We start from the raw sequence: 26,683 nt of genomic DNA on the forward strand, positions 1-26,683 counted from the left end.
ACAGCATGCACTTAAAAATTTTACCAACATAGGTAAAAGCCTACAAATCGGTAGAGAAAAATGGTGACTTTGAAATAGACCAAGATTACCGGGTGTCTTTCATGGAAAATAAAGCTTAAGGTTTGTCTAGCACAATCTTAGGGTGGGTGTGGGACTTTGGGTTTGAGCTGTTTTACAACTCTGAATGTTATAATAAATAATACTTGCCCAGACACGCATTCTGTCTGATGGATAGTACTTAACTTCCCTCCCCTGTTGAAAAAGGCAGTTTTACACTTGCTTATAAATTCATTTCAACATCCTTGAATCACCTATTGTGATCTTTTTAGTTCTCCTTTAAATAGGTAGAAACGTCTTACTGGTTTCATTAATGAATTACATCTTTGACAGGAGGGATCGTTTAACAGGTTCCATGCAGCCCTAAAAAGTAATAATTCAAGGGTCCCAAACCTAAGAATATGCTCCAATGGTTGGACTTCTCTCATAGGAGCTATATTTTGCCAACATTATTGAACTTTTACTAAGTACTTCAACTCAACAATTGAGGACCTACTGTTAATATGCAATGTATCATGCTGTGGTAAATATGGACAGAAATAATAGTTCCTGCCCTTGTATATAATTAGTCGATCTTCGGGGACAAGAGACGCACAGTCTTAACCTTACAATGTGTGCTGTGGGTACTAAAAGCAGTAGCACAGATGACAGGCTCAAATTTCAATCCAGTTTTGATCCCTTTCTAACTTAAGACGGGAAATAACAATCTCTAAGCCTCAGGTTCCTCAGATACTTAATAAGGAGATCTATGGAATCATATTGAGATTTGGAAAATACACATCTGGCATATAAATTTTTCTATTTTAGTTTCAGGTGTACAAAACATGTCTGGCATATAAATTTTAAAACGGAATTTTTATTAGTAAGTTTTTCAAGCCCGTTAATAGAGAAACCAGGCCACCTGTCCACACTAGCCTTTGCACCACCACCACATACACACAAGGCCAGGACAGAACACTCTCATACCCGAGTCAAATACATCTCATGTTCTCATTTACCGAAATCACTAGATGTGTTAAGTTCTCAGAATGTTTATAACCCCAGCTTTTAATACTTGTCTGGCTGAGAGCTTCTCACCCTATCTGCACACTCCGCCCGCCCCATTTGAATACCACTTTCCTACATCCTCCACGTCTTCTCCCAATATTCTTTCCACCTCCTCACCCTGATTGAACCCTGGCTCTTCCCTCAAGACACTCCCCTAGCAGCAACTGCAGTTTACCATCACTTACTCCTGGATGGAACTCAGGGTTAGCAGAGGTGGATCTACTATGCTCTTGAAACTTAAGCCTCAGTGTCCGTAACTTCCATAAGCTCCTTCTAAAGCCCTAAGAGGTACACTAGCAAAGAATTCAGTCAGTTTTGAAAAAAAATTGCAGATGATTTAACCAAAATCAGTTAAAAGACATTTGATCTACTCCTCCCCTCTCCATCCTTGCAGAGGACATTGCAGTGATAATTAAGAGGCACACGTTTCAGTTGACCACTTCCTACTTGGCTTCAAGTATGTCACTTTCCTGGTCCTCCTTTGCTGAATGCCACCTGTTCCTGGAGTAACCCAGGAACAATCCTCTTTTCTGTGTTATTTACTCCCTACTTTAGGGCTTAGATCTCATCTAGTTACAAGGATGAGATCCCAATAGCAGATTCTATTCATAGGGAGGACAACCAAAGTTGCATCTCCAGTGCCAGGCTCCCACGGACTCCAGATCAATTTACATAAATGTCTCCTTCCGAGTTCACAGGGATGTCTAATTAGCATTTCTAACTTAATATGCCCCAAACTGAATTTTCAATTCTAGCCTTCCAGATACTCAGGCCAAAACCCTTGGAGCCATCCTGTTTTTAATCGCCCACATCCAATCCTTCAACAAACCTGTCACCTCCATTTTCAGAAGTCACTGTTCATGACTACCTCAACCACTCCCTTTTATCCTAGTCCAAACCAAGATCATCACTTGCCTAGACTGTCCCATAGCATTGTTTCCCTGCTTCTACCCTTGACCTACTAAAATCTATTTTGCCCACAAGAACCAGTGAACCTTTTAAAAACCCAGTTCATGGCACTCTAATCTGTTCTCCAAATGGAAGTGTATCTCAAATTACCTAACCATGAGCCACAGGGTTCAATATCGCACCATAACTTAGATTCTCATTCTGCTGCAGCCACAACTTTGCTGTTCCTAGAAGATTCCAGGAATTCTTCCCCACAGGACCTCTGCTAACCTCTGCCTAATAAGCTCCTAACCCACATGTAGACCTGATTTCCGTGCAAATGTCTTTCAAGATTATAATTCTGTACAACTTTAGCCCTCACCCGACCAAATGTTAAGGAATTACTGCTTTTGCCAGCAATGACAGCAACACATCTATATAGCAAATCACTGTTCCCTTCCATACAAGTATTTGGGAAATTTAGAAGCTTTCATGTGTAAATTATCCCAAAAGTTAGGACTGCCTCCTCTGGGCAAATGCCCAGAGCGGATTTCAGTAAATGGCCTTGTTTTGCCAATTATTCTTCAACAGTTTTACTGTCACTGCCCCTGCTTGCTACAGTGAGTCAATTACCGATGAGACAGTTTGTCTCAGGTTATATGCTACTATATATAGCAGACACTTTACGTAACAGAAAATGTGTTTTGAAGAATAAAAACTACATGAGTACTTTGATATAATTGGGGGGAAATAGCCACAAATTTTGAAGAGGAATCCACTGAGAAGGTAACATTAGAGGTTTCTGTAATCACATGACTATGACATTCACATCAAAACACTCATAATCGAAGCCTTTTTATTTTATGTACAAAGACCTGACATTGTTTCTGCTGTAAGGTAGTTAGCTTGCATGATTCATTCATGGAAGTTCACTTAGTCCAACTGCAAAAAAAAAAAAAAGGTAAAAGGAAATTAATCAAATGCTTTAAATATCCATTTTACTCTCACAAAAACTGGCTCATTATAGAACGAGGTTTAAACTGGAAATTTGACCCACTCAAATCAGCTATCAAAATCTAAATAGTGGAAATAATCACTGAAATACCCATTACAAGCTGTTCTACAAACCTTAACAATTACACGTTAGACTGAATTTAAGTATTGGTACTCTCACTTCTTCCCTCAAATAAATTTCCCACTAGAGAAACACTATGTAAAATGATCTTTACCCAAAGCTCAGGATGATTATTAAATAGGTCATTATACAGCTAATACTTTGGTACTGTTCACAAATTAACTCATTTAATCTTAGCCTCTGAGAAAGTGAGGACATACAGTTAGAAGGTGGGGCCCGAATTCCTTTTCTCATCCGTGATATGCTACCTCCCAGAGTTACTTGAACCTCTCTGTTAACCAAGCATACACTTGTTAAGCATTTGGTCAACAGTAAAAAATCTGGCCGATACTTTCTCTGCCAGAGCTCTCACATTAAGTGTTTATATACCTTATAATACACCAACACAAATACATCTGTTTATAACAAGGAGGTTCTACTCGATATGGTAAACAAAATATGAATCAGGCCAGTAATTTCATCTGTAAGAGCAAGTAAAGAATTTTCACCTTTAGAAGAAGCAACTTCTAATATAAGTGATTATTAGGAGTTAAGAAAGCTTCATCTCTATTAACCAATTTTTCTAACAACCCTGCCTTTCATTTTTCACAGGCAGAAACCGAGCTTTAAAGTGACTTGACCTGTCTGAATCTTCACAAGATCTGGCCCCACACCTCAAGCTCATTCCAGTACTACGTGACACTATCCAACATTGCAGGGCAGTGGTCAACGCATATATCTGGCTAGAGCACGTCTAGGCACGATTCAAGATATCTAAAATTTAATATTAGTAGTTCTGAGTAATTGTATCCAATCTAATAGATGGCAACTAAAACTGGCAGAGCTGGGTAAAAGGGGGTGAGAAAGACTATTTTTGGGGCCTTCGCCGTTCCCATTCTATTAACTTGACTGCCAAAACTCTCAACAGGGTCACTGGCTACCAAGGAATCGCCCTGCTAACTAAGAGGAAAACGGTGTCGGGCAACTGCTCACACTAAGGAACTGCCGCACGTTGGCCGCCCACAGAAACAGGGAGTATGGCGCGCGGCTGACACGTACCTTAATGAAGCCGATGTCCTTCGCGTACTGACGGAAACACTGGCGACACATATTGAGGCCGTATTTCCGGATCAGACCGTGCCGGTTTGAGCAGACGCGGCTGTAAGAGAGGCGGCATTACGACAGGTAGCAGAAATCAAAGTGTTCCGCACTCGAGGGGCACCCCCCGCATCACCGGCCTTCACGGACCCCGAAGGTCTGTAATGGCGGCAGCCACAGCTCCGACTCGGCCTCCCCCAACACGCCGCCTGCAAATTCCTCTCTACATTCGATTTCCAGCAGCGTCGCGCCGCAGATAAACCCTTTCCCGAAGCCACGTTCTGTTTCTTACCAAGAACGAGAACCCTGACCGAATTTTCTGGGATGGCTCCAGTAGAGCTGCTGGTGACCCATCTTGCTCCCTCGGGCGCAACGAGGTAAAAGGAAAGAGCTAGCGCACGCATGCGTTCTTGAAATTCTGGAGATAGTTTACCCAGAATACAGTGCTGACAAACGACGCGTGCGCAATGTGGTCACGCTGTTTCGCGGGAGAAAAAGAGCGAAGTCTTGGAAACTTTCCAGGCTGGTGTGGCTGATGACGTCACCGCGGCTCAGCCTCTAGTACCCTGTCGCGCCGGCTCTGACCGCCGGGCGCGGTGGCGCGCGCCTGTAGTCCCAGCTACTCGGGAGGCTGAGGCTGGAGGATCGCTTGAGTTCAGGAGTTCTGGGCTGTAGTGCGCTATGCCGATCGGGTGTCCGCACTAAGTTCGGCATCAATATGGTGTCCTCCCGGGAGCGGGGGACCACCAGGTTGCCTAAGGAGGGGTGAACCGGCCCAGGTCGGAGACGGAGCAGGTCAAAGCTCCCGTGCTGATCAGTAGTGGGATCGCGCCTGTGAATAGCCACTGCACTCCAGCCTGGGCAACATAGCGAGACCCCGTCTCTTTTGAACCCCTCGGGAATGACTTTTAAAACCCCAAGAAACATGTCATTTCTCGTGTTACTGCCGTCTCTTCATCGTTTTAACCTTTTACGTTTTTTAAATTAAAATTTTACACTTAAGAATAAGGACTGTACCTCAACTCAGCACTGACACCTACTGGACTAAATGTATAAAATAACAAAACCAGCTTGTAATGATTAACAGCCAACGATAGGAGTTTCTCTTTTGTTATACAGAACACATTTTCAAAATTGTTTTTTTTTAATTGCCACACTCCTAGAAATATACCTACACCACTCCAGAAAAATGAAGCGAGGCTTAGTGTGTTTGATATTTAAATGTAGTTGGTTGAGTTTAAAGTGAGAAGTAAATGCAATGTATGTATGATTTAGTGACAAATAGTGATAACCAAATGCCATATGACAATCTGCTGAAAGATATCTAAATTCCACATGGTCACTTATAATGTCTCTAAATAAGCTTAAAGCTGTACATGCCTCAAAAATCAAAGCTTTAACTAGATCTATAAAATGTACCACAGGGTACAATAATCCAGGAAACTTTTACACATGAACTCTTATATTAGAACTGAGATACAGCACTTCTTCAAGTTTGTATTTCTTCAAGATTCTGGTAGGTTGCCCCTCCCAATCACTAAATTAGGCACGTCATTACATAATGAAGAAAGGAGGCAAGCCAGAGATTAGAAAACCAGATATGACTTAATTTCTGCCCTTAAAAATTGCAAAGGTAGTGAGGAAAACAGGATTATGTCAAAGCCCTTCCTTCCAGTTTCTACTTTTGTGACTCAATGATGTGTATACAACTAAGTAGAACATTCTGTATCCAATAATGGACGTGCTCATGGAATACACGAGAAGCAAAGACGGGAGAAATTAATTCCAGCGTGGTGCATTTAAGGGGCCTCTGAGGCAACCTTAAAGAATTGGATTTCTACAGGTAGCACTTTGCTGAAGGGAATGTCTGGTGAGAGGAAAAGTTCAAACCAATCAATGGAGTTAGACAAGACTTGGGGAAGGTGAACAACTTTGTGTAACTAGGGTGGAGGATAAACAAAAAGCCTAGTGATAGATAAGTTTAAAAGGTATTTTATTTTAAACCTGACTGTGGAGGGTCCAGTTTCAAGCTTCTACAGTTTTTCTGGGATTTATATTAGTCATTAGAGTATAGGTAACAAAAATATATGTGCCACTCAAAAGCTTATCTAACATTTGCCCATGTCTATACCCTTTTCAGCCTTTTCTAGCTGGTCTTTCCTAGTTGGTCTCAATAAGATTACAATGGTTCTGAGATCCATTCCATAAATAGTTTCAACACTCATATGTCATCCTGTGGGCTCAAAGGTTCGAATTCATTTAAAAGCAAAAACAAAAAGGATAAAGAAGCAACTAATTACACTTGAACAATTTGTTCAACTATCTTGATATTCAAATAGTTTCTAATATTTATTCTGGTCTTGAAAATTATTCTTGATGGAGATACTACAAAACTGCAGTTGAGATATTGTACTTCCTCTCAGTTATAAGATAATCTGGCACCATCTATCTCAATCAATAGAATTATCAATTTCTTTTGCAATAAGCTGAGACTACAGCTGTAAAAGTGCATTTTCACCCAGTGTTTATAAAGATCTTTTCGCTTAATCCTGTACTCTTCTTACAGGTTCCTAGTACTCTTTTGTATTTGGCTTTTAAATATTTTTTTTAGACACATTTCCCCCTAATACCTAATGGGTTTGGGTTTTATTTTTTCAATACAATGTAATGCAAATAAAAAGAAACAATGTTCCATAATCTACTCCCCCAGGTAACCCCCACTGATATTTTCTTTTTGAAAAAAATAAAATACTCATAAGATTGAAACATTCTAACAGTACAGGGTATAGACATTATTTTTTAATTTAAGCACATTGGCATGATCTGCATGTTAAGACACTGTTATTCAAGATATTTCCTATCTTCATCCTCAAATTATTTACACATTCATTTGTGATTGTTCATCTAGAACTTCATAGTTTAAAGACCTACGTCTCTCTTGAAATATCTTCAATTTCAGAAACTTTAGGAATAGAATCATATATTTTCTCCAAACTCTTAAAAATCTATTTTACCATAAGAAGTTTTGCATGTTCGGCTATTTCAATATGTACACTTCCGCTTCATTTTTTCAGTTCTTTCTAGCTGGTCAGAATTAAGTCATTAGTGATTCAAAGTCCAATGTTTAATATATATACATATATATACATTTCAGCAAATATTGGTATTTTAATTCATTATATGTTCTAAAGTAAAACATAAATACATAAAAAAATATTTTTAAAAGTAAGTTTTTATCCAACGCAGACCCCTATTTCTTCAGTCTTCCTGTCCAGAACATGTTATCAGTTTTTTGGGGGGATTCTTAAACAAATACCTATGTTTCTATACGTTCACACACATATTTGGGCAAATCCCTTCACTCTTTTCGGCCTCTATTCCCCTTCTGTAAATTGAGAGAATTAAATTAGCATATCTGTAAACTACCGTGTTTCCCCGAAAATAAGACCAGGTCTTCTACTAATTTTTGCTCCATTAGGGCTTATTTTCAGGGGATGTCTTATTTTTTTTCATGTACAACAATCTACATTTATTCTATTAGTGATGTCATCTTCTTCTGGCACATCGTCATAATGTATTAAATGTGTCCCTCTGGCTGAGATCTTAACTGGGGCTTATTTTCAGGGTAGGTCTTATTTTCAGGGAAACATGGTATGTGTATGTGTGGGCCTATATGTACATATATGGACACATACATGTATAAATGTATCCCTATACATATGCTTGTATTTATAATTACATCTATTTTTACATCTCTTTGTATTTACACAAACAGAAGCATACCATACCAAATGTTTTCACAAATAAATAGACCATAAAGCTACGGAGGAATATATAGCAAAAAAAGGGAATGAAGATGAAACATCCTTGGGTGAACTTTTTTTCAGTACGTACTTACATTATATCTATATTTATATAGTATATCAATATAATACAGTATGTCTATAAAATTCTGGAAATGGGACTGCCAGGCCTAAGAATATGCTTTAAAATATTTTAGATACTACCAATTTTCCCTCTAGAGAAATTGTAGCAATTCACTCATACCCATAGAAAGTATCTTTTCCCACAATCCCCAACAGTGTAAATTTGCAAACTTTTTTATATTTGTCCTTCTGATAGCCTACAAATGGTAGCTATTGTTTTATTTTGAATTTTGATGTGGTAGATCATATTTTCCTATGTTTATAATCCAGCCATGTATCTTTATCTGGAAATTTCTCCTTTGAGTCTACAGCCCACTTTCTTAGTGTGCTGCTGGCCTGTAGTTCATATATTTGTAAATGCATACATGCATGAACATGAGCTCTTTGATTTTCATATAGGTTGCAAAGTTATTTTATTCACCACAACCCCAGATTCTTCTTTGTTTCTGGTATATTCTTCCATGTAAAACATTTAAGTTTTATGTGTTAAAATTTATCAACTTGTTACATCTTTTAGGTTTTGTGTCAAAATTCTTTAAAACTTGTTTCTTGTAGTACTTTTACATTTTCAGTTTTTATTTTAAATCTTGAATACACCTAAAATTTATTTCACTGTCCCTAGGAGTGAGGGAGAAATCCAGCTTCCTTCCCTTCCAAGTGGCTAACTACTTACTCCAACACAAGCAATATTAATTGAATACACACTAGTATGTAAGCTTGCTCTATTCCAGCACAATGCAGGTTCTCAGAAATATTTGTTAAATGAATAAATGAATAGCATGTATTCATTCACTCCTTCTTTTTACAACTAGCACTGAGTTACCTACTTTCTGTGAACACTACACTAGGCCTTGAATAAAACAGAAGTGACTCAGAACCTGTCCCCAGGAACTTTGTAATATAGAGGTACAGACAGGCATTAAATAAGTAATCATACAGCAATATTTTGGACAACATTACCTACAATGCTTCTTGTCCTGAACACCCAGAAGTGCAAGATGAAATATCATGTTTTAAAATGCAGAGTTGAGCTCCAGGGAATCCCAAGGTGCTAAGAAGGAACTGAAAACCACAGAGGCTGCCCTCATATTTGTCCTTATAGGACCTGGATTCTAAAGGAAGAAGAGAAAAGCCTTTGGGCAACTATATGTAATTAAACTGCAAAGAGTGGAACTTCCATGAAGGTTTTGAGGAAGATTTAAGTGCAACATATGACTTGAGTTCTAGCATTATTTGTTCTTACAAAATACCTGTGAGGTCATGGGCAAATCAATCCCTTTATTCTTTTTGGCTTCTACGTATTTCTGTTGTGTAAAACGAGAGGATTGAATTAGAATATCTGTAAACTAAGTTTCAGCTCCAAAAGTCTAGGATTCTGTAATAGGAGACCCTTTAGAAATTTAATTGGGCAGCAGTATAGATGGTGGATTAACTGCATTAGCTACCTGATACCGGTCTCTAGGCTCGTTTCACCTCCAAAGTAATCTCTTTCCTGACCACACTAACTTTTCCTAAACAGGTCTGAATTTTACTGCGTTTGAACATTTTCAATGGTTTTCCAGAACTTTCAGGCTAAAATCCAAAGTCCTAGGTTTAGCAAACAAACTGTTTTCATCATCTGGCTACTTTATAGTACTCTAATAATACCCGCACCTAACATTTATCCCATTGTAGTATAATTATTGGTTTACTTCTCTCTCGTAAACACTGTCAACTCATCCTTGCCATCTAAACATCTAGCATAGGTAATGGCACACAGTAAGAACGCCATAAATATGAAATGAATGAAGAAATGCATTGAAGTAAGAGGGCCTGGTAAGTTTTGCAATAGTTCTGGAAGTAAGTAATGCAGCTCTGAACTGACATGGCAGTACTAAGAATGGAAAGGGCGGTAATAATTAGGAAATTATGGTGGAAACACAACCTATCAAACATGATCAAAGAGAGACAATAGGCACAGGGCAGCACTATAACGGTCTAATGTTTAAGTATATATTTGTTAACTATTTTAGCTTTATTTAGTTTAGATGAAGATTACCATTAAAAAAATGAACTCTAAGATCTGGTCCCAATGTCCTAAGGCAGACAAGTCTATCATAGATTGTGTCCGTAGATTGTGACCTCACTCTAAGAATATGATGTGACTATGATTTTACTAGCTTGAATCCAAGTAAGCCACACCCTTGAGTCTAGTTTCTGTGGGCACAAATGAAGGGAAAAATCAGAGTCAATTAATTCTGTTGAATGCCTGGTATATGCCAGACACCTAGGGAAATAAAAGAAACGAAAGGTAATTTTAAATACAATTTGATTGCCCCACTCCGAAAAGGAAGATCAAGATGGTAAAGAAAGCTTAGTGGAAACTGAACTGGGTTTTGAAAGATTAATAGGACTAATTAGTATGAACAAAACAGAGAAAAGGGAATGAGGGTAGTATGTAGTAGGCCAGAAAGAAAAGGAACCAATTTGACAGAATAAAAACAAATCTAGATTGTTATTTCTTTGGTTCCTTTTGTCAAAAACCTTTAATTTGACAGAAGAAAAACAAATCTAGATGTTATTCCTTTGGTTCCTTTTGTCAAAAACCTATAGCCCAATTTCACATTTATCGTGTATTTCCACGTCTAGTCAGTCTGCAATGCCAACTAGCTTGAGGTAACAGAGGGTAGAAGAGATCAATGGACAGACTTTATTTGTATGGTGGTAAACAGAAAAGTGTGGATAGGTGTTCAAAGAATCCTTCATAAACAGTTCCTTCATAAACAGTTCACTAAGAACAAAATAAATGTCAGATCCAAGTATTTCAGCCATTAAAAATGGGTAGACTAAGGGGGAGATGGGGGAAGAGAGGTGAGATCTCAAAAACTTGTATTTATTTTACTTTCTCTCCTGTCTTATTTAATCTTAATTAAGTAATCTTATTTAATTTTAAATATTTGGGGAATCAAAGGTCTTTTTTGAGACTCTGGCAATTAGGAAGATAAGTTTTTGGCAGTACACTCTAAAATCATCTTGGAACTGTTAAGTAACTTTCATATATTTAGATTAACATTTAATTACTGAATCCATCCTTCAACAACCCAAATAACATCAAATAAGGGGCTGAGGCTTTTTTTTTGGTATTCTTGATTTTTGTACATTTCTACTCTAAATTACAACAGTTTATACAACATTTAAGATTTTCCCAGCTCCCAACTGTCCCTAAGGTTCAGAGTGTATTTTACATACTTATAACGCTTTAGGCTGGTGTTTTATTATTTTTTTCTAAATTATTACTCACTCAAAGAATGAAAATGAGTAATTCCTATAAAGTCTAATAATCTTTGAAAATTCTAGGGTGTTGCTCATTTTCTATCTTGCCATGCGATTAACTGTTGCTGAGTAGTGTTTTCATTCTCAACATGTTAAGAATACTAAACAGGAAAAAAAAGTAATTTTTATCTTATTATTTTTCATGAGCAAATTACATTTTTCAGAATTTTATCAACAGATGAACACTTTAGCTTAACATGTTGTAAACTGGGACGCTCATTTAAGGATAAATTATATTGTCATAGTTCAATTTAAAATCAGTATTTCTGGACGCCATTTACGTTTGCGAAAATATAGCTCAGACGAAATGTAATATTTGACATGGGGCGGGGACCAGTGTGTCGAGGGAGGCACCTAGGGCGCACAATTTAAGTTGGGAAGACTATGATCCTGAGAGTGAGCGCCTCCTTAAAATGTGCGCCCTCGGTGCTTCCCTCGCCCCACCTAGGGCCTGGCCCTTCTTTAATATGGAATCAAGAGTACAAAGGGCTTTTGGGGTCTGGACAGTCTTTCCAAGCCTCACATGTAGTTAAAAGCCAGTCACGCCATCCAATCCCCTCGCGGTTGCAAAGTGGGGATTTGTTCAACAGAAATTGCCAAGTCAAATATTGTCACATCAAGTTGCGTTCTGACGTGACAGGTGTTGCCTCTGAAGTGAGGGGAGCCACCAAAACCAAAACAGAACACCGGTCCACCAGCGCCGGGAGGTGGCAGTGGGTTAACTGGTAATGTCCCGAGTGCTGAAGTTATGTAAGCAGACCTGCCCTTAACAGAGCGGTACCTGCCTTTCCTCGGGAAACTCAGGGTGCAAGTAGTGCGTTAGGTGTCAACAGCAGAAACCAGCACCCTGCTCCAAACAATAACAACCACCGCGCCCAGCTGCACGCGCCAAGGGTCCATTTCGCCGCCAGCGGCACAAGCCCCGGCTAAAGAACGTTGCGCCCTCGCCGATCGCCGGTTTCGGGAGGCGCGCTCCGGGTCCTCAGGCTGTCTGCTGGCCCGCAGCCACAGCGGAGACTCAGCCCTGCGAGGGACAGGGAGCCCGGTCCGCCCGTGCAGGACTCAGAGGCCCCTACAGTGAGAAAGTCCGCGATGTGGCTCAAAGAGCAGACAGGCAGACCGCGGACAGCCCGCGAGCTCGAGGACCCCGGCGGTTGCGCCGCCCGGCGGGAAGGGGGAAGTTTCAAAGCTGGTTTGTGGACCTGGTTGCTGCCGCTTGGGCGACATGAAGCTGCACTGTGAGGTGGAGGTGATCAGTCGGCACCTGCCGGCCTTGGGCTTGAGGAACAGAGGCAAGGGCGTCCGAGCGGTGTTGGTCCTCTGTCAGCAGACGCCCAAAAGTCAACCGTGGCCTCAGGCTGGGGGCGAGCGGGGCGGCCCGCGCCCCGCCTGCCTGCTCATCTCCACCCTGAAGGACAAGCACGGGACCCGCTATGAGGTGCGTGGAGCGAGCAGGCCCTGCCGGGGGAGTCAGCCACGGGCTCGGCCCCTCCGCCGAGAGGCGGGCCGTTCCCGAGGTTGGAGTCCGTTTTGGGGGTTCGTGAGCCACCGGCCCCTGAGCCCCATCCCCACCCCTGTTCCCGGGTCCTGGGCTTGTCCTAAGGACCCGAAGAGGAAAGCTTTTGAGAATGCACCTTCTTGTTATTTCTCTTGCCCATTTCTGCGACATCGAATTGATGACAGCGTTGCTATTTAGTTGTGGCTAGCAACCCCGCCCTTTTAAAGCCTCTGAAAGTTCGGCCTGCATGGAACTAAACTCTAAGGAAAGCAGTGGACCAGTAACATAACTGCACTTTGGTTTAATAAATTCTGTTTCTCACACAGAATTTTCGGTCGCTTTTATTATTTTAAGGGTTTAAGGGATGATGAATAATATCTAAAGTCGCTAGACCAGATGAGTACAGTAGTAAAGCAGCAATGCTTTGGGTTGCATCTTGATATTTTTATTAAAGTCATTGGTTACTGTATCTTTTTTTTTTTTTTTCTTAAATGTTTAATTTCCTAAGACCTGATTTCTTAGGTCCAGGGCTTTTTATCTGCATAGCAACAGTAAACTCTGGAAACAGTTGGAAGTTGAAATAGAAGTTTTAAAGGGTTTTATATAAAATCTTTTCCCCTTCGTTACCAGGCACTATGCTATTTTGTCAAAATGATTGGAATACCCTTGTGTCTACTAGAAAGTAGAGGGGGTGCAGTTCATCACCTATCCTTGCACCTGACTCTTGACCGGACTTTGTACGATTTCTGGCATTATTTCCCTTACGATATTGTACTGTTCAGCGAATACTTAGTTGAATAAAAGGGGTATTATCGTCTCATTCAGAGACACCTAGTGTTTGATGTAAGTAGTTGAAAGTCTAAATATTAATTTGCCTCTGTTGATGGAATCAACTCATAAACTTTTTCAAATTGAAAGGACTTTAGAAATCAACCAGCAGGTTAGAAAAGTGTTAGATGACAGAAGCAAACTCAGAATTGAGTCTCCCTTTTTTCCCCTCTTGCCTTCCCCCAAAACCCCTCTCTCATGCTCAGCTCAGGTACTGCGTATTTAAAAAGTCCGTAATGATCTCTTCCTTAAAACTACTACTGCACTGCTAATCAATTGCAGGTGATAATCCTAATTAAAATGTTATTGTAAACTGCTGGTTGAAGACTTACTGTGCACAGGGTGTAGTGCTAGGTCCTGTGGGAGATGAACTTGATTTAGTCACTGTCCTGAGACTAGAAAGGGAGAAGGAAACCACTTCCAGTACAACGTAGGCTATAGTAAGTGCTATGATAAAGGTAGAAGCAAAGTAGTATAGTATCAAATGAGATGAATTCTGATTACAGGGGCTTGAGAAAGTTTTGTAGAACACCTGGTGCCACAGGGTTTGGGAAATAGTAGGCGCTCATTAAATATTTGTTGGATGAATTAAGATGGGGTTGTCCTGGGCCTTGAAGAGTAGGTATTAGTGCTAGCTATTGGAAGGATCTTGGGGCTCATTCTCACACCAACGTTCTGTCCCATGACTTTCGCTACCATCTGATACATGATTTCCAAATCTGGATTGTCAGCCAGTCCTCTCCCTTCTGACTTAATCCGTTACCTACTGGAAATCTTCACATGGATGTGTTGCAGCATTTCAAACTCAAAAGATCTAAAAATGAATTGTCCTTGCCACCCCTAAACTTGCTTTTCTGACAGCGTTCCAGAAACCTTAAAGCCTTTTGCCTCCCCACGTGCAGTATATTACTGAATCCTTTCTAGGTATCTTTCAAGTTTTCATACCTCCTTCCATCGCAGCTGTAGTCTAAACCATATCCCTTGCCTGGCCTGGGCTCTTAAAGGATATCTCTGTCTCTACCGTTGTCCTTCCCCTATCTCACCTCCCCTCTCCCAAAGTTCTTTTTCACACTACGGTTAAAGAGAACTGTAGAAATGTAGATCTAACCATGTTCCCAGCTTAAAGTCATTCAGTGGATATTGTTCTTAGGATAAAATCCAAAATTCTTAACGTGGTTTACAAAATCTTTTACCTTCTAATCTCTGTGTACCTCTTCAGGCTCACCTCCCTCTTTTCACTGGATCCTACAGCCATACTCATCTTTCAGCTCCTGACAGCTGCCAAGTTCTCTTGCTTTCAGGCTTTGCATACATTGGTATGCTATCTTTTCTCTCTTCCCCCAGTTTCTTCAGTTGCCCAACATCTCCTAATCCTTCAGTTCTCACCTTTAAGGTCACTTTCATACCCTAAGACAAGGTAAGCTTTCTTTGCTATATAAGGTCTTATAGCAGCCTGTACTTTTCCTTGTCTTAATAGTTGTTATGCTTATAATGACTTGTTTAATAACTGTCTCATCATATTGGCAACTGTGCTAAGCCCCCTGTCATAGTTAATCTGGTTATATAATGGCTTCTAGGTAAATTGTTGTTGAATTGAAGTCTAGAGCAGAAGCAACATCGGTCATTAAAAATTTGGGGGCACCTATAATGTGTCAATCAGTGATCTGGCTCTGGGGATACAATAATAAACAAAGGAGACAAGATTCCTGCTGTTTTCATGGAGTTTGTAATCTTGTAGGAGTCATGCTCACTGCAGGCTCGTGGACTGGAGTTAAGGCGAGTAATTACCATTGGCAATTCAATACAGTCACATAATTGGAATGGGAGAAGAGGAGCATTCTCCCAAAGCGCTGGGAGAGGAAAGTTAACTGGACAGAACAATAATGTCTAACGGAAGCTAGATAACGAATGTAACTACCCGGTTACTAAAAATGCACCCAGCCAAACATAAAACTGTAGAACGGAAAACCACGGAACGCCCAGACTTAAGGACTAAAAGCTAAACCAAAGCCTGGCAAAGTGAGTAGCACATTCTAGTTGTAATAAATATTATTAAATAATTATACCTGGTTTTGTTCTTTTTTCCCATTGGTTTTAAGCAGCTAAAGGAGAATACTGAGCAGTTCTTCACTAAATTTGCACATTCTAGTTGTAATAAATATTATTAAATAATTATACCTGGTTTTGTTCTTTTTTCCCATTGGTTTTAAGCAGCTAAAGGAGAATATTGAGCAGTTCTTCACTAAATTTGTGGATGAGGGGAAAGCCACTGTGCGGTTGAAGACGCCTCCTGTGGATATCTGTCTGAGTAAGGTATGATATTAAAAACATTAGTGGGTTGGTCAGCTGGCTGTGTTTCTTTAAATGAGAGGCTATTTGAGCATCCTGATGTCTCACATAGCTGAATAGGGACAGACTCCTTCCGATGTGTTTGAAGGCATGCATGTATAGCTCTAAAAGTGCAGAGTCAAGCTTCATAAGGCTGCCCGGGATGGGGAGGAAAGCTCGGTTTGCTTCTGTGCCCAAAATGGAACCTTAGGGCGTTCTTAGACTGGAACTCGAAGGCAAGTGACACAGGTCTATATTTTGCCAGCTGAATTACAGGCTACAAATCTAAGGTTAGTTCACTATTCCTTCACATGTAAACTTTAGGAAACTTCTAAAGTATCTTGCCAAATATTAGTTATTGTTATTGATGACTCAGTTCACATACCACTTTATTAGTGATACTCCTGTCCAGCTGGAAGCCATCTCTCTTGCTTTTGACGTTTTCTAGCACTGTTGACAGTGCCATTTGGCTCTGCTTGTGACAGAACTATTGCTTTTCACAATTCCTGTCTTTGTGAACGGCACCCCTGGGCACTCCGCAGTGCACACACGGCTCTGTCTCAGCTCAGCACCGAGGCACTGGAGGTTTGGGTCAGCACATCTTAAACCCAAATCTTAAGTGACATCTTTTCATGCTTTCCTAGCTTATGTTATACTCTTATGGTTCCCCCTTTGAACAGTTTTACTTAGAGGGTATCTCTCACCATAATTTTTTTTAAAAACTTTTAATGTTGTTTTGTATCTATTGAAATTTAGTCAAAATAGAATACTAAAAAATGTATGTTTACAGCCATTTTCAATAAATAATGAATAATTTGCATTTCTAACTCTTTACAGAATGTGTTATAGGATACATTAGCATGCATACATTATCTAAAATGGTATTTATAATTGAACAACTTGTTTTTATTTATTCAGGCCAATTCCATCAGTTTGAAGAGTTTCCTTTCAGCTGTGAGACTGGCTCATAGAGGCTGTGATGTGGAGGCACCACTCTCGGCCCTCGCACCAGTAAAGACTTCAGAATTTGAAAAATTTAAAACTAAAATGGTTATCACATCCAAAAAGGACTATCCTCTAAGCAAGAACTTCCCATATTATCTGGAACATCTTCAGACTTCTTATTGTGGGCTTGTCCGAGTTGATATGCGTATGCTTTGCTTAAAAAACCTTAGGAAACTAGACTTGAGTCACAACCATATAAAAAAACTTCCAGCTACAATTGGAGACCTCATCTACCTTCAAGAACTTAATCTGAGTGACAATCACTTGGAGTCATTTAGTGTAGCCTTGTGTCACTCTACACTCCAGAAGTCACTTCGGAGTTTGGATCTCAGCAAGAACAAAATTAAGGCTCTCCCTGTACAGTTTTGTCAGCTCCGAGAACTGATAGATTTAAAACTTGACTGTAATGAATTGATTCGATTTCCTTTCAAGATAGGACAACTGACAAACCTGCGATTTTTGTCAGCAGCTCAAAATAAGCTTCCATTTTTGCCTAGTGAATTTAAAAATTTATCCCTCGAGTACTTGGATCTTTTCGGAAATACTTTTGAACAGCCAAAAGTTCTTCCAGTTATAATGTTGCAAATGCCATTAACTTTATTGGAATCTTCTGCGCGAACCATATTACATAACAGGTAAGACTTGAATGAATAGTCACAGACTGTGGTACCTCTGATAGCATCCTCGAGTTCTCATCAGCCTCAGAGGAATAGTCAAAGTCTTTAGCATAGGTTGCGATGCTGGCACAGTCTGACCCCTTGCTGCTCCTTGCTTCTGCTTGGAATGCTTTTCCTCCAGAATGTCTCATAGCTCACTTTCTCATTTCATTCAGTTCTCTGCCCAAGTGGCATCTTGGAAAGGCCTTTCCTGACCACCCTATCTAAACTTTTATCCCCCACCTGCTTACATTGCTTGGTTGTTTTTTGTCATAGGATTTGTTACCTGGCATTACACATTTTTTAACATTTGTTTTCTGTCGATTTTCCCCAGTAGAATGTAAGATCCACGAGGGCATGGGTTTTTGTCTGATTCTCCACTAGTGCCGTGGGGTCTAAAATGTGATACCGCTTGCTCCTGTCATGTTAGGCACCTAATAAATATTTGAATGAATAAATGGCATAATTTCTCAAACTATGGTTCCCTGACCAGCAGCATTGGCGTCACCTAGGAACTTGTTAGAGATGCAAGTTCTTGAACTCCGCCCCACACCTGCTGAATCAGAAACTCTGAGGGTTGCGACGTGCTATCTGTTTTAATAAGACCTCCAGGTAGTTCTGAGACACTGTAAAGTTTGAGAACTCCAATCTGGCTTTCTGGCTTAGTGGTAAAGTTGGTCTTGGGAGTCAGACTTGGCTTAGATTCCGGGCTTCACCCTTTACTATGGCTTTAGCAAGTTATTTAACCTCTTTGATTCAATTTTCTAATCTGTGAAACAGGAACAGTAATACCCACTTGACAGAGTTGCGAAGGTGAGTGAGCTAATGTAATGCCAAGCACTTGGCGTGCGGTAGGATTCAGTAGCTGTTGGTTCTCTTCCCCTTGTCTTTGAACACTAACTGCAGGTGGTTTCATGAGACACCGAACTCCAGGTATTCATTTTTGTTCATGCTTCTTTCATGTAAGAGTGGAAGCTAAGATGTGGACCAAATTATTATTGAGGGCCTATAAAATAGTAAGAAGACCGTATTTCAAAGGGGTTCTTAACTTTTTTTAGTGGGAGAGAGGCTCTTTAAAAATAAAAACAGCTGACATGGGCCTAGAAAAATGCACACGAGTACACACACAGAATTTTGCATACAACCTTATAATGTTCACGGACCCCACTCAAACCCAATCCAATCTTCTCTCTTCACCATCCCTAGCTTAAGAGCTCTTATGGTAACACAGTGATTCTCAAGCTGACCTCACATTTGGATTCACCTGAGGAGCCTTTAAAAATTCTCATGTTTGGTTCCCACCCTAGACTTACTAAATTAGAATGTCTGAGAGTAGGACCCAGTATTTTAATCCTCAGGTGATTCTCGCGAGGATTAAGAATAACTTAACACCAGTGCTTCTCAAACTTTAATGAGCTTTCATATCACCTGGGAGTCTTGTTAGCAGATCCTGTTTCAGCGGTCTGGGGTAGAGAGCCTGCATTTCAGACAAGCTTCCTGGTGAGTCAGGCTACTAGTCCACACTTTCAATACTAAGGCTGTAAAAGTAATTTAAGGACTTATTACTGTTTTTTAAGACAGAGATCCTTAGGATTGGAGAGTGCATCAGAGTCATACTTAATCAAACAGTGCTTATTAAAGCAGAATGCTGGACCCCACCCTCAGAGATTCTTCCTCAGTAAATTTGGAGTGGGGCTGAAGAAATGACATCCCTAACAAGTTCTAAGGAGATGTTGATGCAGCAGGTCACGGACCACACTTTGCAAACCACAGGTTTAAGGCCTGGACTCTACACTGGGAGTTAAAAATTACCTGCTAAATGACAATACATGCAAATGCCTAGAACAGTGTCTGGCTCATAATAGGTCTCAATGAATGTTTATTGTAAAACTGTAAAAATACATGTAATTTCCTTATCTGGCAATTAAAAATCAATGAATGTTATCATTAGCTGTGGAGGAACTTTTAAACAACATAGATACTTAGATTCTATCTCAGACCAACTAGTTCAGAAGCACCAGAGATGGGCCCCCATTGTATGTGACATATTTTTTAAATCTCCGGAAGTGATAGTGATGGTTCAGGGTTATGACCACTAATGTGAGGGAATGAATCTAAATGATGTCATTTGGTAATGAGGTGCTCTCGAGCTCTTGTTTTAGGCTTTCTCTGAGATATATATGTTGTAAGTGTGTGTGTATATATATATATGTGTGTCTGTGTGTGTACACATATGTGTGTGTGTATAATACTTACTCAAAATAGAAAGTTATGTCCAAATGAGGAATATTAAAATGGTTTCCGATGATTTGAAAAGACCATAACCAATTGGCTAAATGATCAAAAAAACACCAAACAAACCAAGAAGAAAAGCAGAGTGACATCCAATATGAAAAAATGCAGAGTTGGAAGGATAAAATGGATGATCAAAATGTGATGTACTAGGTATGGCAGAAGAGAATAATCTGTTAGTGCTGAATGATTTAGCATTGCAGTGTTTACATTGTTTTTAAAACTTCTATTAATATGGATCTTATTAAAGTGACCCTAACCTTTACTAAAGTATAATTTTGCATGTTTTCAGCCCTGTTTTAAAAAGAATATAGATCCAAAGTCATGAGAATAATACATATTATTTAGCTATTTTTAAATTGTCCTTACTATTGGTTGTAAACATAAAGTTGTAGTCTATTAGAAAAATATGTGGGAATTTCAATTATGTTAGATAACAGTTTTTAATTGTTACCTGTTTCCTTAGACTATAACCAATAGCATGAAAGAGGTTAATATAAACATGTAGCAGACACTTCCTTGCACAGTTTTTAAAAAATTGTTACATACACAAAAAACAAATTAGTATATGTGAAAAAAATGAAACATTGCAAACAAGGCCATTCCAAATCCCTTATGAAAAGTAAACTACTAGTTTTGATGTGACTTTTCTAAAAAGGTTTTAAACTTTAGTTTCAATTATAAGAGTAGGTTTTATTTATCTCTTGAAAAAGACCTGAACGCCTATTACGTGCCAGCCTACCCTGGGAGCTATAGAAACAACAAAGAAAAGACAGTGTACGGGAGACTAAGTGCCTGGAGGGAGCGTGGTTGTGTTTAGCGGAGAAGATTTGGGCCCTGGGCAGGCCATCTTGAGACTGTCTCTTAGTGTCTTGCAGATGAAGGCAAAGACTTTGACTTGATTTTAATTTCATTGGGCATCACTCAAGTTTTAGCAGGAGGGTGAATGATTTAAGCGAGGTGAAGTCAGCCTTACTTGCTCAGACAGTAAAGTAAACGAATTCCCCAAACAATGTGTTTTAAATTTGTTTCACACAGTGTAAAATTCCCTTTTGAATAATTGACGCACAGGAGAGTATATAAATTTATTTAAACAAGTGTTTCTTCACAGGTAGAACTCAGTAATTCTCCCGTTACCATAATGAGAATTGTATGACAGAGCTATACCTTTAAATTAACATGTTACACTGGTCATATAATGTACTTATATGATTCATTCTATTCAATGGGGTATGCTATTAAGTGCCAATGCTAATACATACTTCATGGAGTGGTAGAGATCCCCTTTGGTTTACAATACATATGCTGTTTTTTAGCATATTTTCCCCATTTCCCAGTTTGGAAGATAAAACAGTATACTGAGTCATTTAGTTAATAATTTTATTTTTTCATGGTTATAATTCAGTGTCCAATAATTCATGTCCTAATGTATGAAGTTCTGATTCTAGTAACATTAAAAAGTATTTTTTAAACATTTTTTTCCATTAGGATTCCATATGGCTCTCATATCATTCCTTTCCATCTTTGCCAAGATTTGGATACTGCAAAAACCTGTGTTTGTGGAAGATTCTGTTTAAGCTGTTTTACTCAAGGAACTACCAGCATGAATCTACACTCCGTTGCTCACACTGTGGTCTTAGTAGATAATATGGGTGGCACTGAAGCACCTGTTATCTCTTACTTCTGTTCTCTAGGCTGTTACATAAATTCCTGTGATATGTTAAAGTAAAGGTGATACCTATTACTGATGCCACAAAAGGAAATTACATTTAGTTACAAATTGGTTTGGGATTCATTTATGCTTTAACAGTGTCATATTGGAGGAAGGGAAGCTTTTTTGTACACACACTTGGGGGAAAGAATGTGTTTTTTTAGCGTTTTCAATAATTTGACTGTAAAACCTGAATTTTACTAAAACTTAATTTTGTTGTGGGGTTAACTTTTATCAGTTTATTGCATGTGTGTTGATTTCAGCCTAGTGTTTCAAGAATGGGTTGTGGATTGTCTTTTAATGTTAAACAGTTACTGACTGATACCAATCACTCTGGTCATAGAATTTTCTTGTCAACTTTCTTCTTATATTTCAGTGAAAGAATTTGAGTTTCTATATGCAGAACATATACCTTGGAAGACTACTGTGGTCTAAATTATAGTGAACTTGTTTGGTATGAAATTGCATACCACGTTTCCCTGAAAATAAGACCTAGCCAGACAATCAGCTCTAATGCATTTTTTGGAGCAAAAATTAATATAAGACCCGGTCTTATTTTACTATAAGACCGGGTCTTATGTAATGTAATGTAATATAATATAATATATATAATACTGGGTCTTAATTAATTTTTGCTCCAAAAGACGCATTAGAACTGATTGTCTGGCTAGGTCTTATTTTCGGGGAAACGGTATATGTTTTTAAGCATACCACTTTTTGTGTTTTTCAGGTATATTATTCTATATATGGAAGTTTACGTTCAACAAGCATAAAGTAGGAGTGGCTTTCGAATAGACTTCAGCTTTTATAACTTTTATGTTAATCACGTAATCTTTTGAGGTTGGGTGGGAGGAGCAGAAAATTGCTACTTTTTACTGACACTATTCTGTATTATTTGATGGTTTTCGGTTTTTGTCACTTAATGTTTTTTAATTTAAAAAGTGGCATAAATGTCTAACCACTATGCTGTACACCTAAGACTAATAAAGTAATATTGTCAGTTTTAATTGAAAAAAAAAAAAAGTGGGGCGGCCAGATGGCTCAGTTGGTTAGAGCGTGGGCTCTGAACAATAGGGTTGCTGGTTTGATTCCCACATAGGCCAGCTGAGCTGTGCCCTCCACAATTAGATTGAAGACAATGACTTGCCACTGAGCCTCCGGAGGGGCAGCCGGATGGCTCAGTTGGTTAGAGCACAAGCTCTCAACAAGGTTGCGGGTTCAATTCCCGCATGAGATGGTGGGCTACGCCCCCTGCAACTAAGATTGAAAACGGCGACTGGACTTGGAGTTGAGCTGCGCCTTCCACAACTAGATTGAAGGACAATGACTTGGAGCTGATGGGCCCTGGAAAAACATACTGTTCCCCAATGTTCCCCAGTAAAATTTAAAAAATGAATTAAAAAAAAAAAAGTGTGGCGATATACTGAATGAGGATTTGAACTGGGGGAGAGAAAAGGAACTAATTTGAAACAGTTGTAGAAAATGGGATCAGTAGAACTATTCCATTCTGTTCATTCCCACTGCCCTTCAAATCAGCCTTTCTCCTAGATCATTGCAGTAGTCTCATAACTGGTTTTTGGGAAAAAATGAGGGTAACAAGTTATTCGAGTGTTTGCATATAATTGCTATTTTGGGCTTGGAGTTAGAGGTGTAGTCTGTATAAGACTATTCCTTATGGCTTAGGTAACTTCTGTGTTTCTAAGGTATTTGGGGCATTTTTTTCTATTTTGAAAATACAAATATTCCTTAGCAAATACTGTTTTAAATTTTTATTAAGACTTTATGTATATGAACTCTAAAACAGTTTCTTCTCAGAGCTGATTCTTTGAGACAAGGCATTGGTCCAGAGGAGTAATTCTTTGGGCGACCTTAAATTTGTATTGCTAGTGATCAGTTAAATTCTTCCTACAAAAGTTCTCTATTCTAGTTTGTCATTTTAAAAAAAAAGTACATATAATGCAAATATGCCTTAAATAAAAAGAGCTGTGATTTATCCAGTACCTACATTGTTCCAGATTTTTATATACAGTATTTTATTTAATCCTCACAAATCACCTAGCAGAGAGGCACTGTGTACCCCAGATCAGAGATTTTAAGCCCAGGCTTTATACTGTGTTCTAAAGTTAGTTCATTTTGGTCTGTAAAACCAAGAATTCTGTAATTAAGTAAAGTATCTTAGGATTTTCTAACCTCATAAATTGGTGAGAGAGTGCTCGTGATTATAAAAGAACATTAAAACATGGTTTTTTAGAACGTGTTTTGTGGCATATTTAAAAGTTAACTTGTGCATCTGATTTCTAAGTTTTCTTGTAGAAACATTTTTTTCATTTACAAATGCAGATATAACTGTCTACCTTGGGAATGTTACTCCTACACCCATTTTTGCCTTTGCGTTCACTTTATTCATCTACAAACCATCCCCATGTAATTATCTTAGCTGACTTAAAATTCACGTACCAAAGCATTTCTTGCCCTTTTCTCTCATAATCCATACCCTTTCCCAGGTTTTCCTTTTTAATACTCGTTTTTCTGTGCCTTCCATAGGTAATGACTAGGCTCTCCTCTTTCAATTGGAGTTTCAACCTTCCATTCAATTTTCAGTCGTGCTTGCTTACCTCTGCAACCCTCACAAATCATTAAGTTGCATTTGAGTACTTCCCAGAGTACATAGTCCCCCCTTATCTGCCATTTTTAGTTACCATGGTAAGCTGAGATCTGAAAATATTAATTGGAAAATTTCAGAAATAATTTAGAAGTTTTAAACTGTGGGCCGTTCTGAGTAGCATCATGAACTCTTCATCCTGCTTGAGATGTGAATCATCCCTTTGTATAGCTTGTCCGTGCTGTATACACTACCTCCACATCAGTCACTTAGTAGTAGCCATCTTGGTTATCAGATTGAGACCACATTCACCTTTTATTAGTCAAAAAAAAAAAAAAAAAAAAAGTTTCATGCTATCATGTACTTGGCGTTTTTACTAGCTTCAGAAGTTTAGTTAGAAGCCAACTTTTAACTCCTGCCTTACATTCAAGACCACTTTCTAAAACAGTGCTGTCCAAAAAAACCGATGGACATGTGTTGTCCAATAGTGTCGCCACTAGCCATATGTAGCTGTTGACCACTAAATACAGCTAGTGTAACTGAGGAACTGCATTTTAAACCTAATTATATGTGGCTAGCAGTCCTTACCTGACACATTTGCAAAAAGCTTTTTATCCAACTTGGATTCTCTGCCCCAGCCAGTCTGATATACACAGGTTTAGGTTGTCTTTTTTGAAATCTGATTGAGACCTTTCCCAACAGCTCAATCATAATTATGATTTGACCCAACATATATATTTGAACATGACCAGAAAGAAAAATATCAGCATTTTCCCTGCTGTATGATTTAGCTCTGTAATCTAGTAAAATTTGAGGTGGGACTCCTGTCTTCTTTATATATAAATACAAAGTTCCAATTCTTGTGGAACTAAATTTAAATAGGTATTTGGGAAGAGGATAAACCTTAATTGACTTACAGATAATTTACTATTATTTCCTTGAGAACCACATTATGCAATTCTATTATTTCAAACAACACAAAAGATATGAGTAAGAATATCACTGCATTTATTTTCGTACAGGTATTTTTCTAAACCTTCAACATTTTTCTCAAAAATAAGCATCTCAAAGCTTAGAACTGGATCACTTGGCCCTTTCTCTTCTTATCTCCTCCCAGTTCAAAATGCTTGCATCTCTTAATGGCCAGCATCCTCTTCGATCTGCAGTTAGGCTCAACACATTCAAGCCGCAGCACAATCTTCTTTGTGGTTTTGGCCTTCTTCCGGAAAATCGGCTTTGTCTGCCCACCATAGCCACTCTGCTTCCGATCATAGCGCCTCTTTCCCTGGGCATACAGGGAATCCTTGCCCTTCTTATACTGGGTCACTTTGTGAGGCTGATGCTTTCCACACTTCTTACAGAAGGTCCTTCGGGTTTTGGGCACATTGACCATCTTTACGGGAGAGATGTCCACAGGATGGAAACTGGTGAAGATTAAAAATACGGCCGGCGTTAAACATTTTGAAAAGTAAAAGTGCTTTATATTTATAGGAAAATTATATAAGTCCTCATATTCCATGAATAAATGCACATACACGTGTACCTTTCTGAAACGCTTAAGTTACTGGAGTATTTCTAGAATGAGACAAAAAAACAAACAGCAAGAGCAGCAGCACAGGGTTACCTATACAACGTGGGTTCATTTGGGGCTTAATTTACTGTGCCTGTTCCAAAAATAAAAGCGTAGTGGTGTTTCCTTTCCTTCCGCAGAAAGAGAGGGCCAAAGCTAGACTTCATTTTCGACTCTTCCTCGCACCCTTTCCGTCCATGTTCTAGCTCCTGGGTATGCCTAGTTCCGTGCGGGACGGGGGGGCTACGGCTACGGCCCGCCCCGTTCCTTCTCCGAGCACCGCAGGAGTCTGGTTTCACTTTTCCCTCCGCAGCATCGTCACCCCTCAGCCGTCCTGGAGGCTGACGTGTCCTTAACAAGTGCCTCCCGGCCCAGTAGCCGCCATGCGCGAACCACTTTTCCTGAAGCGAGAAGCCAGTTCTGGAACTCTACCAAGAGTTCAAGACAGCGGGTCTCCCCCTCTCTCCCCTACAACGGCCTAGTCCAACCCCAGATTCTGAGCACTGGAGGCGCCCGTGGGGACCGCTACAGTCGGCATCTTAGCTTACCGGGAAACTCAGCGCGCACGTTTCTCGCCTGGCTCCGATCGCCCCGAACAGGAAAAGGAGGAAAAGAGCGGAAGTAGGAACTGAGCCTTGAGCGACAGGGCCACGGACCAATAGGCAGCAGGCAGCGACGGCCGGGCACCTCCGCACGCATCGCAGACGCGTCAGCCAACCGCCCAAGGGGCGGTCCGGAGGGGTGTGGGCCC

At 39.6% G+C, this 26,683-nt stretch overlaps 3 protein-coding genes across 4 annotated transcripts; 1 reads left to right on the plus strand and 2 right to left on the minus strand.

Annotated features, from left to right (window-relative positions):
* Positions 1 to 2,822: 2,822 nt before the first annotated feature.
* On the minus strand, positions 2,823 to 4,656 carry RPS29 (ribosomal protein S29). The gene is made up of 3 exons (XM_033109659.1): positions 4,497 to 4,656; positions 4,166 to 4,265; positions 2,823 to 2,934 (listed from the first exon to the last, which is right to left on the minus strand). The coding sequence occupies exons 1-3, from the start codon at positions 4,556 to 4,558 to the stop codon at positions 2,926 to 2,928; spliced, it is 171 nt and encodes a 56-aa protein (XP_032965550.1). The 5' UTR covers positions 4,559 to 4,656; the 3' UTR covers positions 2,823 to 2,925.
* Positions 4,657 to 12,592: 7,936 nt separating this feature from the next.
* On the plus strand, positions 12,593 to 22,256 carry LRR1 (leucine rich repeat protein 1). 2 transcript variants are annotated; one of them, XM_033107066.1, is made up of 4 exons: positions 12,593 to 12,880; positions 15,983 to 16,081; positions 17,015 to 17,736; positions 21,538 to 22,256. In XM_033107066.1, exons 1-4 carry the CDS (start codon positions 12,668 to 12,670, stop codon positions 21,776 to 21,778), a joined length of 1,275 nt encoding a protein of 424 aa, XP_032962957.1. In that variant the 5' UTR covers positions 12,593 to 12,667; the 3' UTR covers positions 21,779 to 22,256. The 2 variants fall into 2 exon arrangements, with proteins under 2 accessions (XP_032962957.1, XP_032962958.1); XM_033107067.1 differs by lacking the exon at positions 17,015 to 17,736 and having other exon boundaries at positions 21,538 to 21,696.
* Positions 22,257 to 25,347: 3,091 nt separating this feature from the next.
* On the minus strand, positions 25,348 to 26,615 carry RPL36AL (ribosomal protein L36a like). The gene is made up of 2 exons (XM_033108993.1): positions 26,481 to 26,615; positions 25,348 to 25,786 (listed from the first exon to the last, which is right to left on the minus strand). Exon 2 carries the CDS (start codon positions 25,753 to 25,755, stop codon positions 25,435 to 25,437), a length of 321 nt encoding a protein of 106 aa, XP_032964884.1. The 5' UTR covers positions 25,756 to 25,786; positions 26,481 to 26,615; the 3' UTR covers positions 25,348 to 25,434.
* Positions 26,616 to 26,683: the final 68 nt, after the last annotated feature.

The sequence above is a fragment of the Rhinolophus ferrumequinum genome, chromosome 6 (assembly GCF_004115265.2).
Source record: "Rhinolophus ferrumequinum isolate MPI-CBG mRhiFer1 chromosome 6, mRhiFer1_v1.p, whole genome shotgun sequence".
Lineage (NCBI taxonomy): Eukaryota > Metazoa > Chordata > Mammalia > Chiroptera > Rhinolophidae > Rhinolophus > Rhinolophus ferrumequinum.